The sequence below is a fragment of the Asterias amurensis genome, chromosome 16, assembly GCF_032118995.1.
Source record: "Asterias amurensis chromosome 16, ASM3211899v1".
Lineage (NCBI taxonomy): Eukaryota > Metazoa > Echinodermata > Asteroidea > Forcipulatida > Asteriidae > Asterias > Asterias amurensis.
The window spans coordinates 325,580-346,126 of record NC_092663.1 but is presented as its reverse complement, the minus strand read 5'-3'; the positions used below and the strand labels follow the sequence as shown (position 1 = coordinate 346,126).

Genomic DNA, 20,547 nt, shown 5'->3' with positions numbered 1-20,547 from the left:
TTCATTTGTCTAATTACATTTAGAGCCAAAAAATATATTACAAAACATGTTAAAGCCATTGGACCCTTTCGGTTCGGAAAAACAGAAAAAACTCACAGATTTACAAATAACTTACAGGGTTTACAGAAGGCAATGGTGAAAGACTTCTCTTGAAATATTATTCCATGAAATGCTTTACTTTTTGAGAAAACAGCAAAACAATATAAATTCTCGTTAACGAGAATTACGGATTTATTTTAAACACATGTCATGACACAGCGAAATGCGCGGAAACAAGGGTGGGTTTTTCCGTTGTTTTCTCCCGACTCCGATGACCGATTGAGCCTAAAATTTCACAGGTTCTTTATTTGATATAGAAGTTGTGGTACACAAAGTGTGGGCCTTGGACAACACTGTTTACCGAAAGGGTCCAATGGCTTTAAGTGTCTCTTCTTTTGTTAACAGGGGAAAAAAAGATACATTTTAACGATCTCATCAGATGAAAACATATTTTGAATAATAGAACAGCTGGTTTTCTATAAAAAAAGTGTTGGGCAGCCATTTAAAAAAAACATGCGCGACTCTCCTGAAAACATGATTTTCACTTTTTCCTCAAAAAGTTGCAACTTGTATAGGTAAATTAATACAAGATAATTGATCTACAAAAGGTACCAAAAGCCTTTAAAGCATTGTAGTATTGTGAATTGTGATGAAAGTTCAGTACCCAGACTCCTACCAACTGATACTGTGTAAAGGTACTACAAATACAGATTGTTGAAAACACCTAGAGGGGGTGATCATCAAACCAAATGTGTTTCATACTTTGGGATATTAGCACGACCCTAGACTAGAAGGGGGACCATTATAAGAGGTACTTGCCAGTAACCATGGTGTTTTGGGTCGTTTGCTGCTTAGTGTTGGACTGTCCCCATCATCTTCATCTACAAGCATTTGCTCAGGGAAAAATTGCTGCAAAAAAGTATGAAATATATAAATATAAATATTGAGCAGCACAAATCGGCTCTTCTCGGAGCCACCCCTACTCACAAAGAGATTCACCCTCAGTCTTACACCCGTTTCAGACAGTATAAAACATTGTGAGAAACAATGAAACAAATGAAGTAATGTAGTTTTCGAGAAAGAAGTAATTTTCCACGAATTTGATTTCGAGACCTCAGATTTAGAATTGGAGGTCTCAAAATCAAGCATCTGAAAGCACACAACTTTGTACTTTGTGTGACCATGGTATGATGAGGGTGTTTTTTCTTTCATTATTAACTCGCAACTTGGACGACCAAATTGAGCTCAAATCTTCACAGGTTTGTTATTTTATGCATATGTTGAGATACACCAACTGTGAAGACTAGTCTTTGACAATCACCAATAGTGTCCAGTGTCTTTAAGTCTTATCTTACAAAATATACCATGGGTTAAAAATCTAATCAGTTAAATAATAAAATGTGGATCCCAATTATGGCAATGCTGTTAGTATGTATTGTAACAACACATATAAACAGATATTAACCTAAATATTTAGGCAATTTTGCCTTTATATAATTCTACGAATCTACTATAAAATGAAGCAAATCTTAACCAGTGTCATCAGTGGACTGTTTGACATGAGTTACTGAATAGACCTTACCTCTTGAAAAGAAAGTGGGTCACACTCTTAGTAACAATCTCTAAAGTCAAGTGTTGAATAAACTCATGGAGTATGCTTAAGGCACACTAATGGGGTACAAAGTTCACTCTCCCTTAATTCTTATGCCAAAGGGTAATGGTGTACAGAAACTTGTGGGTCACCTGAGTTCAACCCCTTCAAAAACCAAAGCTAGACAAGTAGACCAGGATGTTAATGTTTCTAATGCAAATGCTTAAAATGCTTAGCTTACATGTACCACCACCCCCCCCCACACCAAATAATTGTTTTTTAAACAAACTGTTCCGTGTGTAAAATCAACATTTGTGAGTATTAAAAAATGGGTTTCTAGATATGACAGTATTTAAATTCAGGACATTAGAATCACAGTGCATTAGTTTCAATGTCATCAATTTTTGAAATTAATAACTATTTCAACATAATTCATTATGACAATGTGAAAATGAATAGAACTATCCTGAAGACTCACTTAAGGTACAGACAATTGAATTGATGTAGATTTACCAGATGTGAACCAAGGCACACCTCGGTGGTTAAGTGGTTTTAACGGAATGAACCTACCCCAGGATTCTGAAAGATTTCATATTTTCTGAAATCTTTTCTGAAGTGGAATTTGTTATTGGAGTTCTGAGGCCAAGTCTTGTACACTGCAGACACAAGTTCATGGTCTTCTAGCGTCCTCTCTACATCAAAGATACAAACATAGTCAGTTTATTAATTCATGTAAAACAACAACATGTAAATAGCAATAAAGGTATACAGCCAGGTTATATTCTGCATGTTGGAGCAGGAGTATTCAACGCTACTCTTAAAGCTTCATGTCAGTGGCTTCTTATATAGCGCGCATATCCGTCACTAAGTGACGCTACAGGCGCTTTAACATGTATTTTCCTGCAAGGTATAAGGGGACGTTTGAGTTATGAGATCTACTCCTTTTACATAGGTGCTGTGGCCCAATATGCTGTACCATGTATTGAGTGATGACCAAAATTCACTCACTGTGAAATGTTCACTAAAATGTTAATTGTAAATTCATATGAGAAAATAGAATGAGCTGTTGCAAACAACTTACCAACCAAATGGACCCAGAGTAAATTCATATAACGGAGAATGAATTTTGTAAATGAGAATTTAGAAAAACATTGAAAAAAAATTAACATATGAAGGCAAATTGCAATATGTTTGATGGGGGGGGGGGGGGTGTCAAGAGGGAAATAATGCGTATTCCATTTTATCAAAAACATTAACCCTAATAATGATGCTTAATGTTTTGCAGTCAGGTATTAATTATTGACAGTGTATCTAATGAAATTCTACTAACCTAGATCCATTTCTGGTAGTTCTTCAATCAGCGACCAACTCTTATCATCACTAGTGTGCGTTTTATTCACCATCAATGCACACACTTCTTGAACGGTTAAACTTGGATGAACTTCACACAGTTTGGTCGTGCCATCCTCACAAACTACTCGTAATGGAAGCTACACAAAATAATACACAAAAAATACTTCAATTTAAAAACTGTCACCCATCTTGTTCATATACATTGTAGTCAACGAATAGCATCTTTAATGGATGGAAATTTGCATCAGGGATAATGAAGATTAATCTTGGGGGTTTTACCAATACACACGCATGTGTGTTATTAAGTACTGTATACTCGGCACTTTCCCCAAAACAAATTTGTGAAAACAAATGCAGGGCAGGATTGGAAATGCCTCTAGCCACCGGGTAATCTCGGTGTCTACATGTACTTGGTATTAATCTTACGTTTTGGTTGGTTGAGATATTTCATCAATGACTACAGTAGGATTGGCCATCGTCATGAAGGTGATGCCGTATCACAGTAATGGCAAATCATGAAGGTGATGCTGTAACTTATCACAGTAATGGCAAATCATGAAGGTGGTGCCGTAACTTATCACAGTAATGGCAAATCATGAAGGTGATGCCGTATCACAGTAATGGCAAATCATGAAGGTGATGCCGTAACTTATCACAGTAATGGCAAATCATGAAGGTGATGCCGTAACTTATCACAGTAATGGCAAATCATGAAGGTGGTGCCGTAACTTATCATGTTAGTGGCAAATCAGCAGCCAGGAGACCTCATTAAATTGCATGTCACACAAAGATTTCTGATAAAAATCCTAATGAGATTATTTAATGAGACACTGCATCGTATAGAACTCATAAGAGAGCAATTATGGAAACTGATTTGACTTACTACATGAAAATAATGGGGGATATTTTCCTAGAGAAGTTTCAATAATTGGATGTTTAAAAAGTCAACAGATATCCTACATAGTGGCAGACAGATTGGAAATTGGAAATTCACAAAAAGTCATTCAAATAAAAATAAAAATGGAATACAATTGGCTGTTGCAAACTGCTTACCAACCAAACAGACCTATGGTATAAATACACAAATCAGTTAATGGTGTGACGTTTTGACCTAGCAGAGTCTTTCTTGAAGGCTAAATGACAACACAACAAAACAAACATGAACTGAAAAGGTATTTAAGTGAAATATAAGCAGTGAAGTGGAAATACACGAAATAGAGAAAGAGAGTCTGAAAAGCACACATAAAAAAAGCAAGAGGCAAACAATAAGAAAACAGCCATGTGACATCAATATTAGCTTCGCATTCGTAGAAAGTATTAACTGAGCTTTCAACATGGCCCTTACATTGTATTCTTACCTGGGCTACACTACTTCTGTCCCCATTTAGGAATCTCAACTCATCCTTGCCTTTCTGTGTTGAATATAAATGTTCCTGTTCAGGAGAAAATGAAAGCACATAAACTCTTTCATACAATGCCAATGTAAAGGACATTTAATTGGACAACTAATTGTTAAAATGTTACATAATACACTTTTTTTGTTACACGGCAACATGTATATTGAAGTAGGCATTCTGTTGTCATCTTCAAAAAATAATTAGACAGAAAGTCGATTAAATAAAAAACAATTCTTCACTGTTCCCTTTAAACCTGGGCTGTTTCGAACAAAGTGCTAGAAATCGACCAACAGTGGGAACAATCAAGGTATTGTAGACTGGTTGTAACAAAACTCATGTTACCCTCAATTCTGCGTGTTATGCGTAGCGCGCATGTAACATGCGTCTTTGTATAACATCATGTGATTGGTTCTTGACCAATAAACCTTCACAAGTTGTTACCATCTGTTAACAGCAAAGCCAAGACTAACGCACAACTCATTCTAAAGCAGCTTTTGTAATTGTTTAGAACTGATAATTCTAACTAACCACTGCTGATCCTACGCCCGCCGTCTTCAGTCCTGGAAATGGATTAGGAACATCTGCCTCAGCACATTCAGTCATAAGTCTTTCACCCCTCTCTGGTAATGATGTACTTAGTTTCAACTTGGCATGTTCAGCTACAGGTGTATCAGATGACTTGCTTCGCCATGCCCAGTCTAGCTTGGGTCTGGGAATGATTCGACCCATGTGTAATACGCTGTGACCACTACGCTTTGAACTACACTCACAGTCATTGCCTTCATGATGATGCAACGATTCCATGCTCTCTAATAGAGGGCGCTCTTCATTGTAGGATGGGAATGTGCTCATACCATTGATCAAAGCATCCAAATCAACATCATCTATAGAGTCAAAAAAGACGTTAAATTAATACCTCAGCCAACACTAGATATGAAGTACAATGAGCCAAGCTCTTTTGTCCATAAATCCCCGTCAATGTTTCAAAGTTTTAAAAACCATCAGCAATAGACCCTTCCAATGAACATAAACATTGCACATAAAGCGTGCGCACACACATTTGGGTTGGCAAAATGAGGAAACATCGCGCTGTTTTGTATGAGGTTAATGGTTGTGTGACGCAGACACAATTGTGCGCTTTCTTAGAGCACATCTCTGTGGCGTTTGCCAACCAATATGGTCTGCACACATACTTGAATGTAGTTAGTATATTTCATGGGAAGGGTCTATTCCATGCTCTAGTTAATTCACACTGTAGACATTCATTTGAAATACTCAAAGATATACACAGTTCTGTATGAGACAGTATATTGTGTTAAGAAATGTTAGTGGACCATGTTCTTATTCTCCAGCAAATTTGACTACTAAATCCTGGCAGTCAACCGCCATGGGATTATTTCTATACTATCTCATTCCAATATCCTATAATGCATACCATGGTTAAACAACATCATACAAGCATTAATAGGCAAACTGCAAAGCATTTAATACATTGGTTGAAAATCATGTACCGCGTCAAAGTTTTCATACAGCAGTTCTCAAGACTAACTTTAAGTTTAACATTTCTAAAAATGTGATGCTCTTTTTCTTATTAATTCATCAATAAAGCAAATGAATGCCATTGAAACTGTACGCAGTTGGATATAGACAGGTTTTGTTGTACAAATGGCTCGTACAAATTTGCTGGAGAATAATTTGTTAGCCATGCCGCTTGTGGTAAACAAACAACCAACCACGTCATCATCCTACTCGCAACCTCAGGCTTTGGCCTGGTTCCATATGGGATGCAGAAGTGATATATTTGTACCTTATACAACAAGCACTTATAAGATGACTTGTAAGATCACTACATGTACATTCAAGTCTAAATGGACATGCACAAAATAAAAATCAATTCCTGTTTTTTTTTTTTTAAAGGATTTGGGTAGCCTACATTTTGCACGACACAAAACACAATGTCCAAGGATTTACATTAAACTTAGCACAGTTTGAAGAGTCATTCCTTGTCAAATCAAAATTCAGAAAAAATCCCAGGTGATCCTCTCAGATGTTCTTAAAATTTTGTCTACCTGTTCCACTATGGCAAAAATGAACACACACCCAAAGTTAACTTCATACTCCATATCGGTTCGGAATATGGCCTCCCTTTTTGGAGATCTGCCTTGCGCATCATCGCAAAAAAGCGCCCTCATGCCTTTTTTTTTCAAACTTTAAGAGTCCATAATTTGGAAACCATACCAGCAACATGGCTGGGGGGGACACGGAGCTCCAACAAAAAGAGAAAGTTTTAGCAAATTTCATGACGCCATATCTTGGAAACGATATGGAGTATGAAATTAATTTTTGGTGTGTGATCATTTTAGCCATAGTGAAACATTTAGACAAAGTTTCAAGAAAATCTTGAGGGGGGGGGGGACCTTTGGGTGATTTGACATGGAATGACCCTGAAGGTAATGATGGTAGAAAGCTTCCCTTAATATTACTGCGGTGCTGTAGTTTGTGAGAGACTTGTAAAAGTAATCAAGAAAAATCTTTTTGACGGTGAGATGAAAATTATTTTAGCTTGTAAAACCTATATTTGTGACAGAGTCTTACTCATTTCTCAAAAACTCATTTCTCAGCAAGTAATGTTTCAAGGGAAGCCTTATAAATCATTATCTTCGAACAGCGAAGTTTAATGTAAATCTGTGGACATTGTGCTCCAAAAAGTACCCTAGGCCTTTCAATGATAATTAAACATAACAGATATAACAAAAATAATGCTACTCTACAATGTTTTTGGTTCTATAGTAGTACCCCACAAAGGATTTCTTTGGGGAGGGGCAGGGTTGAGGGTGTTCTACCAGTATTTACACTGATGCGATCATGTCTGTTTTAAAGATACTGGACACTATTGGTAATTGTCAAAGACCAGTCTTCTCACTTGGTATATCTTAACATATGCATAACATAACAAACCTGTGAAAATTTCAGCTCAATTGGTATCGAAGTTGCGAGAAAAATGAAAGAATACACCCTTGTCACACAAAGTTGTACGCTTTCAGAGGCTTGATTTCGAGACCTCAAAATCTAATTCTGAGGTCTCTGAATCAAATTTCGTGGAAAATTACTTCTTTCTCAAAACTATGGCACTTCAGAGGGAGCCGTTTTATGTTTTAAAATATCAACCTTTCCCCATTACTCGTTGCCAAGTAAGGTTTTATGCTAATAGTTATTTATTAGTAATTACCAATAAAGTCCACTGCCTTTAATCAAAACAGTTTTGTTGAAACCCAGTTAATTTCAATGAAAAATGAATGTGTATGTCCATTTATTTGATTGGTTTTATGATAAGTAGTCATATGTAATACCCCAATCCATTAGTAGTCTCATTAGAACTTAAGAACCTAAACTATCAAAATAAAAATATTACTGTTGTGATCATTAAATTTCAGCTCAGGATGATGAATTAATTAGTTTTATTCTTATGTTTACAAGACTGTATTATACGGATGTGAAAAAGACCTACATATGTTCACCCTAATACTCTATACATGTCCTTACAAAAAGTCCTGTCTATTACTAAGCTATAGTATCCTAAAGGATTTAAACAGGATTCCTATATAAGACTATTGTTGATTTTTCATCACTTCTTTAATTCCTATAAGATTCTTATAGTTTTGTTGTTGTAAGGGTGTATCTAGCACCTACATGTACTGTACTGTGCTAGCTTAGGTTTGTTTCACTCATACAATAAGGAAAAGAATGAACTGGAAATATCCCTTTTCCAGGGTTGTATTTGTGTATTCCTTGATTCTAGACCTTTATCCATTTGGATAACAAGAATGGGCAGGCTGGCACCATAGCTTCTTATTGTAGTTGGCTCAATAAACATAAGTTTGCTCCTTCTGAGATCCCAGCATACCATGTCAGATTATCAGCTGTGGCTCATGACCAAGGTTTGGAGTCTATGCATAATCAACTCTAAACAACAAGCCTCTGTGCTTATTATGACAAACTTATTGTCTACCCTTTGTCAAGTCAGGGTTAAAGATATTTTCAAAGGAAAAATGTATTTTTCTCAAAGCTCAAAAACATTCCGAAAATGACTACCGTGCAGAGGCACAGGCAATATATCTGAATATCAACCCAAGGTAAATAAAAAGGGGATAGGATGAAACTTGAATGGATCATTTATTAATGGATGGATTAGTAAAGAAACTAAATCCTACATATAAGATATTAGCAATATAGTGGGTGGAGTTCATTCCTCAGCACACCATCCACATAGCAGTAAGATGAAGATAGGTAAGAGCTTGCTGGCAGGCAGATCAAAGAGATAGTTAATCAACACAAATAGTAAATCCTTACATGAAAGCCTGCAGCCTTTAATAATGGCCACACGCTCACCTGCGGGTGAACACGGTGTATGCTGATGGGTGCTTCCAACAGAGTCACCCGATGACCCTATTCCCATATGACCAAGTACTCCAGTATGATGGGGATAACTGGATAGACCATTGTGGAGATGACTTCCTCCATGAGTCATCTCCATGGTGATGTGTGACATTTGACCCTCAGCTTGACGACCTTTGACTTTGTAGTAATTGTTGGAAGATTAGGGCTTGATGCGTTGTGTTGTATGATCAGCTGATAGTGAGTAGAACTGCAGCAGACAACCAACTATACCATCCTGTGAAAAAGAAGGAAACAATATTTACCATTCATAACTAATAACCTATAGAAGGTGTCACTACATGTATAATGTCAAACCACAATGTGAAGTATTCTTGTGTAATAAAACCTAAACCCCTACAGTACTAGCTGTTTAGAGGCATAGTATACAGTTTTGAAAATGGTCTAAATGGTTGCATTCTTGAGATGTGTATTGCTGAAAATCCTGAGTGATTATGTCAATGCAGAAGACTAATCCCAAATAGGAAAACACAAAATGAGAAGCGTTACTTAGATTTAAACTTTGGGGTAAGAAAACTGATAATCTACATAAAATAACCACATTACTTCAAAGTAAAATGTTTCTCAAGATGCTTTATTATCCAAATCTACTGTAGTCTTCTAACCAAAGGTTTTAATGCCATTAATTTCCTGACAATTACCAACATACACCTTCCCTCAGAGGCATTTAAGCTTTAAAGGGAAGGTGTACATTACAAGTGTTTGCATATTAATTATCTCCATATATTAATAACTCATGCGTAATGCACATTTCTTAGTTCATGCACAGTACAATGTAGCATTCTGGAATTACAAAGAAAAAACTCAAGATGTGATGTACAGTGCGGTGCTTGCTTATTCATGGCTACTTAGAATTACCTGTACATGTGTACATACAGTGTGGTCAGTTGATGTACATATCCAATGTAGGATGGCTAAGAGTCTTGACCTGTCTTAAAGTTGACCTTGCATTAGGGTCAGTCAGGTCACTTGCTAATGTATTTACCTTGTGCCAGTGAATTAGTCTAATGTATTCACACACCTTCACATAGTATAATTTTATACTCTTGCCAAAAATGTGAATAAATTATGACTACCTTCATTGGGGCATTTAAAGAGAACTCCATATAACCACCAGTTTGACACAGTGCAGAGTTTTTGCTGACATTTAAACTCACATTCATAAATACCTCAGACAGTTTCGCTATTCCTACTGGTGGAGAGCGCGTCACGTGGGTGTGTATAAACCTTTGTTTATGACCAGTAAAAAGTGTTGAAACATGGGCGTGACAGAGAGCAACGGCTGAAACAGTTGTGCCACATCACGCGATACACGCGGCGCGCACAGCATTCCCTTATAAGGAGTTGTTTACTCGAGGGCGGCGGAGGGCTTTACCATTTCAAAGCTGCAGGGGTGTCGTGTTGAAAGAAATCATTAAACAATTATAATTTTTGCATTTATTTTACTATTTGACCAAAAGGTGTTGATGTTTTTGACCGAAAAAGTATTTATGGATGGGAATCAAAAGTGTGTTGAATCGGTTTTCAACTAGTGGTTTAAACCCGCCGAGGCCTGGTTCTTGATAATTTACCTCAACGAACGTCTCGGTAAAATTATCAAGAACCAGGCCTCGTTGGGATTAAACCACTAGTTGAAAACCTCTTAACCACAAATTGATTCCCTTACTCACACACATGTACTGGTACATTGTTTATTTTTTGCCTTCTTGTTACACTTCAGAATCATAATAAGACATGGTGTCCCTACACCCTCATCACTTCATGCACTTGTGTATTAACCTAACATTGAATGACCATGACATGCGATGTAAAATACTAACTACCAATGCTACATGTATCCATGGATTGAGGAAGGTTCCATGTACGTATAACTGCCGCCAGTGCACTGTGGGACACGTAACACAACAGGTAGGCTTATACTGGCCATGTATGCTGAATTTAGAACATTGGATCGTTAAAGGCACGGGACATGTTTTCTCACTTGGTATTATCCCAACATATGCATACAATAACAAACCTGTCCAAATTAGACTCTTACATGTAGTTGGTAATCGAAGTTGCAAGAAAATATCAAATCAATTTCAAATATCCAATATTTGGAAATACAGATATTGGTAAAAGTGCTAATATGCATTAATATACAGTAAATGTGAATTGTAGAGCATCAGTAGTTTGCACACAGCTTTTAACTAATATGCATTATACAGTAAATGTGAATTGTAGAGCATCAGTAGTTTGCACACAGCTTTTAACTATTTCAGAACCAGCTGATTATCATCAAAACTATCATTGATCATTATCCAAAAACCTTGTCTCCATGGCAACTCTGCAGCATTTCCCCACATGATTCCAATTTTTCCAATCATTGTTGCAACAGGGGTCCATTAAAACTGTGATTTCATTTCAAAGCAATCATTAGTGCAGTCCATTCATGTGACAATGCATGGCCACAATGCTGACTTTTGACACAGGTGTGATTTGCAAGTGTGAAATTACAACACATACAAGAGGGGAACAAATTGTGACACAGTCAACTTCAATCAAGTATAGCAAGCTGCTATGGAAACCTGTATGTGAATTAACCTTGATTGTTGAGTTCATGCTTTAACTGGAGTCTGTGTAATGATACTTTAATACAGCTCCAGGCTTTACACAAGATTCCATGAATCACCTTAAAAAGCCTGAGAGTCACCAGGTTGTATGCTTGCTTAATATGATGCAGATGTAGTGTTAGAATGACTACCCTGGGAAAGGTGAGGTAGGGTCCTGGATATTGCATCAACTCAATACCAGGTCATTTATGTATGAGCCTCTCTGAGATCCCACCATCTGGACTAAGCTGACACACATGCAAAATCAATATAGCATCTACCTGCATCTACCTCCATTATTACAGTAGTCACCACTACCTCCATGATCACACACACATCTAAATTACATTTTCTTATATTAATTAGAGAAGGATTGGGTAGAACCAGAGATCAAGCAGTCTGTAAAGATCAATGTCAAACTGACCAACAGAGTTATCAGACTGTGCAATTAATTATTATTGTGATGGTTAAAGCAACCAATTGTACTCATGAATATTTATCATGTGTAGACCTACCATGTATTGGTGATACATCTAGCCATCCATAAGCCTTTTTGAGGTATGGCGGACATGATGGGAGTGTAAATTTACCCAATTCTTAGTGTTGTCGCATTGTGTCCGCCACATCCTAAAAAGGATTATTCCAAGACATGTGAAATAGTGCTACAAAAGAAATACATTGAATGGTACCAAACATGTACATGTTTTACATGAGTAGCTAGGCCTACATGTACAGTGCCTGTGTCTATTCATTATCTTGCTACATCACATCCACAAACATAATTCTAATATGTTTATTTAAAAGCTCCTTGTATCATTCCAAACAATTAATAAAGGTTGTGTACATCTACAAAAGAAATCTTTATGTACAAACGAGAGACAAGTTATGATCCCACCTCTCCTGACAAGAATCTATTGGATCAAGGTTCATGGTACACCATGATTAAAACTCAGATGACCTTTCATTCACATTGAAGTAACCTTTGTGTTTACTCAAGTTACCCTCAGTCTTATTATACTACGTCTGCGCTGGGTCAGTGCTTCCAAATCTAACTCTTCTACATGTAGGCTGGGTCAATGCTTCCAAATCTAACTCTTCTACATGTCGGCTGGGTCAGTGCTTCCAAATCTAACTCTTCTACATGTCAGCTGGGTCAGTGCTTCCAAATCTAACTCTTGTACATGTCGGCTGGGTCAGTGCTTCCAAATCTAACTCTTCTACATGTAGGCTGGGTCAGTGCTTCCAAATCTAACTCTTGTACATGTAGGCTGGGTCAATGCTTCCAAATCTAACTCTTCTACATGTCGGCTGGGTCAGTGCTTCCAAATCTAACTCTTCTACATGTCGGCTGGGTCAGTGCTTCCAAATCTAACTCTTCTTCATGTCGGCTGGGTCAATGCTTCCAAATCTAACTCTTCTACATGTCGGCTGGGTCAGTGCTCCCAAATCTAACTCTTGTACATGTCGGCTGGGTCAGTGCTTCCAAATATAACTCTTCTACATGTCGGCTGGGTCAGTGCTTCCAAATCTAACTCTTCTACATGTCGGCTGGGTCAGTGCTTCCAAATCTAACTCTTCTACATGTCAGCTGGGTCAGTGCTTCCAAATCTAACTCTTCTACATGTAGGCTGGGTCAGTGCTTCCAAATCTAACTCTTCTACATGTCAGCTGGGTCAGTGCTTCCAAATCTAACTCTTCTACATGTCGGCTGGGTCAGTGCTTCCAAATCTAACTCTTCTACATGTCGGCTGGGTCAGTGCTTCCAAATCTAACTCTTGTACATGTCGGCTGGGTCAGTGCTTCCAAATCTAACTCTTCTACATGTCAGCTGGGTCAGTGCTTCCAAATCTAACTCTTCTACATGTCGGCTGGGTCAGTGCTTCCAAATCTAACTCTTCTACATGTCGGCTGGGTCAGTGCTTCCAAATCTAACTCTTGTACATGTCGGCTGGGTCAGTGCTTCCAAATCTAACTCATCTACATGTCGGCTGGGTCAGTGCTTCCAAATCTAACTCTTCTACATGTCGGCTGGGTCAGTGCTTCCAAATCTAACTCTTGTACATGTCGGCTGGGTCAGTGCTTCCAAATCTAACTCTTCTACATGTCAGCTGGGTCAGTGCTTCCAAATCTAACTCTTCTACATGTCGGCTGGGTCAGTGCTTCCAAATCTAACTCTTCTACATGTCGGCTGGGTCAGTGCTTCCAAATCTAACTCTTGTACATGTCGGCTGGGTCAGTGCTTCCAAATCTAACTCATCTACATGTCGGCTGGGTCAGTGCTTCCAAATCTAACTCTTCTACATGTCGGCTGGGTCAGTGCTTCCAAATCTAACTCTTCTACATGTCAGCTGGGTCAGTGCTTCCAAATCTAACTCTTCTACATGTCAGCTGGGTCAGTGCTTCCAAATCTAACTCTTCTACATGTAGGCTGGGTCAGTGCTTCCAAATCTAACTCTTCTACATGTCAGCTGGGTCAGTGCTTCCAAATCTAACTCTTCTACATGTCGGCTGGGTCAGTGCTTCCAAATCTAACTCTTCTACATGTCGGCTGGGTCAGTGCTTCCAAATCTAACTCTTGTACATGTCGGCTGGGTCAGTGCTTCCAAATCTAACTCTTCTACATGTCAGCTGGGTCAGTGCTTCCAAATCTAACTCTTCTACATGTCGGCTGGGTCAGTGCTTCCAAATCTAACTCTTGTACATGTCGGCTGGGTCAGTGCTTCCAAATCTAACTCTTCTACATGTCAGCTGGGTCAGTGCTTCCAAATCTAACTCTTCTACATGTCGGCTGGGTCAGTGCTTCCAAATCTAACTCTTCTACATGTCGGCTGGGTCAGTGCTTCCAAATCTAACTCTTGTACATGTCGGCTGGGTCAGTGCTTCCAAATCTAACTCTTCTACATGTCAGCTGGGTCAGTGCTTCCAAATCTAACTCTTCTACATGTCGGCTGGGTCAGTGCTTCCAAATCTAACTCTTCTACATGTCGGCTGGGTCAGTGCTTCCAAATCTAACTCTTGTACATGTCGGCTGGGTCAGTGCTTCCAAATCTAACTCATCTACATGTCGGCTGGGTCAGTGCTTCCAAATCTAACTCTTCTACATGTCGGCTGGGTCAGTGCTTCCAAATCTAACTCTTGTACATGTCGGCTGGGTCAGTGCTTCCAAATCTAACTCTTGTACATGTCGGCTGGGTCAGTGCTTCCAAATCTAACTCTTCTACATGTCAGCTGGGTCAGTGCTTCCAAATCTAACTCTTGTACATGTCGGCTGGGTCAGTGCTTCCAAATCTAACTCTTCTACATGTCGGCTGGGTCAGTGCTTCCAAATCTAACTCTTGTACATGTCGGCTGGGTCAGTGCTTCCAAATCTAACTCTTGTACATGTCGGCTGGGTCAGTGCTTCCAAATCTAACTCTTCTACATGTCAGCTGGGTCAGTGCTTCCAAATCTAACTCTTGTACATGTCGGCTGGGTCAGTGCTTCCAAATCTAACTCTTGTACATGTAGGCTGGGTCAATGCTTCCAAATCTAACTCTTGTACATGTCGGCTGGGTCAATGCTTCCAAATCTAACTCTTCTACATGTCGACTGGGTCAGTGCTTCCAAATCTAACTCTTCTACATGTAGGCTGGGTCAATGCTTCCAAATCTAACTCTTCTACATGTCAGCTGGGTCAGTGCTTCCAAATCTAACTCTTGTACATGTCGGCTGGGTCAGTGCTTCCAAATCTAACTCTTGTACATGTCGGCTGGGTCAGTGCTTCCAAATCTAACTCTTCTACATGTAGGCTGGGTCAATGCTTCCAAATCTAACTCTTCTACATGTCGGCTGGGTCAGTGCTTCCAAATCTAACTCTTGTACATGTCGGCTGGGTCAGTGCTTCCAAATCTAACTCTTCTACATGTCGGCTGGGTCAGTGCTTCCAAATCTAACTCTTGTACATGTCGGCTGGGTCAGTGCTTCCAAATCTAACTCTTCTACATGTCGGCTGGGTCAGTGCTTCCAAATCTAACTCTTGTACATGTCGGCTGGGTCAGTGCTTTCAAATCTAATGTACATGTAGGCCTAGGCATGAACAGTATATGACTTGTTCTTACATGTAAACCATTTTGTGCATAAACAGTGAATCACATAATGAATGTATCACTATCAGTTTTATATTATAAATCATCATTTAGGCTGTTTTCATCCAGTAAGATGTAGCCCTCCTCGAGTAATGCCATTCATTTATATTTCTTGCAGTTCTGCTTCATGTTGTTCCTGATGTTTCATTATATAGGCCTTCAAGAAGGTTGTCTCTGAAGAGTTCCGGTTTGGATCGAAAGCTAAGACCATCTACCCTACTCATTATATAGGCCTTCATACGCATTATTAATAAGCAGAACTTGTACCTGTCCAATTCCAAGAATTACACTCAATCCTAGATCAAGAAATACACACTAGCAGGGATACACATGAACTGCATTTAACTCAGGTGAGATGGTAATCATTATAAATTGTCTGAATGGGTTACATTATTTTAATAAGCATAAGAACAGATGGATCACTGTGTGTATGCCAACCTAAATGCACAAGAAACATAATCGCTAAATGCATGTTCTGGACACATCAATCCTTACTCACTGCATGTATGTCTTAAATTCAATGTTTTATGCATGATATAAAGACGTCCAAGTCTCCTGACGATGACTAGACAGCAACCCAGTTGAAACGTTGAGTTCAATTAGAACTACGGTAATAATTAGAAGTTCCATCGATACACTAAGGCTTGTTATTTTTCAGTTCTTTCCAGAGCTAAAAAGTCTCCCAATTTCCAAAAATCTATTCGGCGATAGAATATAAATAAAGCAAGGCAAGTTCTCAAAAGAAAACTTGCAAGGAAGTAGATACACTCATCATGGTGTTACCGCTTTACCAAATTATGTTCATCAAGATTGTACAGAATTTAGCAGCAAAATAAGCAAAACACAGAATTAAAAAAATAAAACAATATTTACCTGTTGACTTGTAAGTATTTCAAGAGTGTAAATCCTGCTCTTAGTGACATCCAAATATTTCCTTTATGACACGAGTATACGATACATCAATGCAACTTGTAAGAAGTTAACTTCACTCAATGATTCTTTTCTTTTTACTGACAAAAGAACAGCTTCAAAATAAGTCAGACTTGAGAGTTCCACACAAAATGGAGGAAACAACCAGACTAGTAACAAACTGTACTGGCCAGAAACTCAGAGTGAGAATTCCTCTTACTTGGAGCATAGAGTAAGGATAGAGGGAGCTTACACAAGACACAGCCTGGCTTTAAGTCCTTACCAACTATGACAGCTTGCACTGAGGAGCATCACTAACTCAGTACACACATGTCCACGCATTCTCATAATACAGAAACCACTGCGTTAAAAGCTGCTGACTTACCATTGGTCAAGAGCCTTGTACAATCAGTGCATGCTTTATGTACAGTGTACAGTATGTAGGTATGTATGCATAAAACACATGTTGGTGCAGGTCACTGCTATCCAATCAGGAATCAAGTAATGAGTTAGCAGTGACTAGCAAGTATGAATGGCTCAATGCAGTCCAGGGCTGTGTGAACTCCCCCCCCCCTCCCCCTGCTTAACCCTATGCTACCACAGAAGTCTGTGTAAATGGAACTTAGGGTCAAGTACAGGCTAACCAGGGTCCACATACAATCCTTATATTACATCATGTGAATTCAAATCAATTACATAGATCGATCTAAAATAAAGCATCAAGTAGAAAACAGAAAACAGAAAAAATAGATGGATTTCCACTTCACAGTTACTGAGAAACTATGTGTTATATAAATAGATAGTTGAATAACTCAAGACAAATCACCAATCATTCTGTATTATTCTGACAATTGATTTGATTTAATGGTCAATAACAAAGGCATGAGAGAATCCGTGGTTTGTTTGAAACTACTTGCAATAATAAGATGTTCATCCTTCCATGGTCCATAGACTATGTATCTTTGAATATGATTGACTCACAGTGCTGTCAGATGAAAATGTTTATGTTACGTCAAACTCTTTATTTATAATGATCATTGTAAATTATTGACAATCACATGAGAAGATCCACTCACAAACATACATTATCTCAACAGGAATCAACCCGTAATAGTTCAACATTGACAATAATAGTACTATGTATGTCCTGACCTATACTATGCAGCATTCTTCCCTAAGTCTAACAATAAAAATAATGTTTACATGTTTTGTATCACCAAGTCCTTATTTAATTAAAGGCAGTGGAGACTATTGGTAATTACTCAAAATAATTATAAACATAAAAACTTTCTTGGTGACGAGTAATGGGGAGAGGTTGATAGTTTAAAACATTGTGAGAAACGGCTACCTCTGAAGTGCCATAGTTTTCGAGAAAGAAGTAGTTTTCCACAAATTTGATTTCGATACCTCAAGTTTAGAACTTGAGGTCTCGAAATCAAGCATCTAAACGCACACAACTTCGTGTGAGAAGGGTTATTTTTCTTTCATTATTGTCTCGCAACTTCGATGACCGATTGAGCTCAAATTTTCACAGGTTTGTTATTTTATGCATATATGTTGAGATACACCAACTGTGAAGGCTAGTCTTTGACAATTACCAATAGTGTCCACTGCCTTTAACCATTTTACTTGTAGAATGACGAGATCAACAATTAAAATGACAGGACTTCATCAACATCTACAGGCAACACTGCAAAGGGTTTCAGAGAATTGCTGTGTTTGATAAGACCATAGAGCAAGTTGGACTGGTCAAATGACATGTTAGGTGTACTGTACTGTACGCTGTACTGTACTGTACTGTAAAGGCAAAGGTAGTTTTTATTGGCTGATTGCACGCAATACCACAAGATCTCAGTGGTGGGAGAAACACCCCATGCAACCTGCCCACAGAAAGATCTAGCTAAACCAGCTCTTTATCAAAGGAACAACTTGCAGAACTTTTGATATATGTCAGTCAGGGTAGGGGCCTAATAGGTTATGATGTCACACAGTATGAAAGCAGTTCACTTCATGTGGAGACCAAACATCCACAGCAGAATTCCTCTATAAAAAAATCTTATAAAACATTACAAGGAGTGAAAAAAATCAAAAATTAAATTGAATTTCAATCATATGGAAATCATTTAAATCACATGCCAATCATCAATCCACCCAAAAATCACAACATGTGGTAATAAAAAATGGCATTTATCTGAAGGTAGAAAAAATGTGCCAATGAAAAATAGACAAGGCAGGTGGGGAGGTAAAAAATGGCTTGATCAAAATGTGTGGACTCTTCTAGAAATGTCAATCATAGACTCGGAAGTAAATATTGAGCATAACAAAATACACAATACCTTTTAATCAAGTGTTTTGAAATGCAGTACATCATAAAGGACAAACAATAACACAGCCAAGCACCTTAAACTAGGACTGGTTTGGTGTAATATGACAAAGAAATTGTACACTTTTAAAAACATTCTCTAAACTTTACAAATAATTTCAGTTGTAGAAAACATCAAACAAACATCCTTTTTAAAAGGGAGTTTTAGGCCAATATTGGCCAAGTTCTTTATCACATTGCAAAACTAATAACTTTGACATACACTGGTTGTGAATGTACTCACCAAATATTTCAAATGTGTGTGCCATATAAGCCTACTTACAATAAGAATAACTAACCATGAACTAACCAACTCTAAAGACCATCATCAGCCCACAGCAAATTGGAGAACTCTTATATGCACTTTAATCAAGCTATTGGCGTATTAATATCTTTGTTTCGTCATAAAATTGTCCTCACATTCATATTATTTACTTTTTAAAACTTACCCAGTCAGTTTCCCTTGTGGTTTTTTACTTGATGTTTCAAAGAAAAGCAAAACAATCTTTACAAATTTTAAAAAAATGTACATTTTTCTGACAGACACACACAACACAACTTACAAGTAGCTGGACAAAATTACATTTTCTTTTTAAAGTTTCAAATTATTGCAGCATTTAGCCGTTGAGTAGCATGTTGGCTCACTGCTGATAAATTGACGTTTATGGATGAACAAACTCGATGATGAAAATCTTGTATGAAAAAGCATTGAATGCACTGTCAATCAAACCGTTTAGTTGTGCCACCCTGTAGGTCTAAGATCATGTATACAGTGGATACATGCTGATACTAGATTGTGTCTCACTGCCATTCAAATGACCACACTAGTTGTCAAATCTCTACTTCATATCAAGTTAAGTCAACAAGACTCAAAATACAGCTTCAAAGACGAGAGATTGAAAATCAATAGAGGGTTTGATATAATGGTTCTATATCTTGATCAGAACATGTGAACTTTACAAACCTTGACATCAGAGGTAAATAGTCAACATTGATTAGTCTTTAGGTTGGAAGATAAAAACAACCTTGTATTTTACACACACTACAAATATTTTATTTTCAAAAGTTTACCCACACCCATTAGAGAAAAAGCTATCGGCTCCCATCAATATAAATATATTATTCACAAACATATCATTACTAGTTTGCTATTATTTGCCTACTGTTGCCTTCTGTTATGGTGTATTAGAGGATCTTGGTCAAACAAATTTTGTGCAATATTCTTGAATTTATGGGTTGGTTGATTGATTGAATTTATTTATTTATTTATTTATTTATTTATTCGGATAAAAATGCAGCAAGAACAAGCCAAAATTACATAAACAACCACAGGAGAAATAAAAATGAAATAAGATAAACTAAAATAGAACAGAAGATAGAAATACTGCACAAAATTGTCCAAGGATAACCCAAAATTGCCAATGTATTTTCTATAGATCATATAATTGTTATTTTTTTTTGTATGTAATTTTAAACTTTGTATGGTGTTTTCTCTTGTACTTTTATGTGTGCTTGTAAGTTGTTTTTGTCTGGATTGCCGTTAGATAGCGAATGTTTGCGCTGTTTAGTTATCTTCAGGCTTGTTCTCTGCGGTCTTATTTATAGTGTTATTTCTCTGTATAACTGTTTGAGTGATGCCTGAGAAAAAAATACATATTTTATATATTTTGTTCATTGCGGTGGACAAATGGCAGTGGACACTATTGGTAATATGTTAAAATAATTG

General features: G+C 37.7%; 1 protein-coding gene across 6 annotated transcripts in view; it reads right to left on the bottom strand.

Moving 5' to 3' along the window:
- LOC139948654 (growth factor receptor-bound protein 14-like) overlaps positions 1-20,547 on the bottom strand; it is a 61,233-nt gene that overhangs the window by 12,932 nt on the left and 27,754 nt on the right. For 3 of the 6 annotated variants that reach the window (XM_071946866.1, XM_071946867.1, XM_071946870.1), the window contains 6 exons: positions 8,731-9,052; positions 4,909-5,264; positions 4,342-4,416; positions 2,961-3,120; positions 2,201-2,322; positions 859-948 (listed from right to left, as the gene is read on the bottom strand). In XM_071946866.1, coding sequence (XP_071802967.1) covers positions 859-948; positions 2,201-2,322; positions 2,961-3,120; positions 4,342-4,416; positions 4,909-5,264; positions 8,731-8,929 — 1,002 coding nt within the window. In that variant the 5' untranslated portion in view covers positions 8,930-9,052. The other 3 variants (XM_071946871.1, XM_071946868.1, XM_071946872.1) reach the window with 3 other exon arrangements.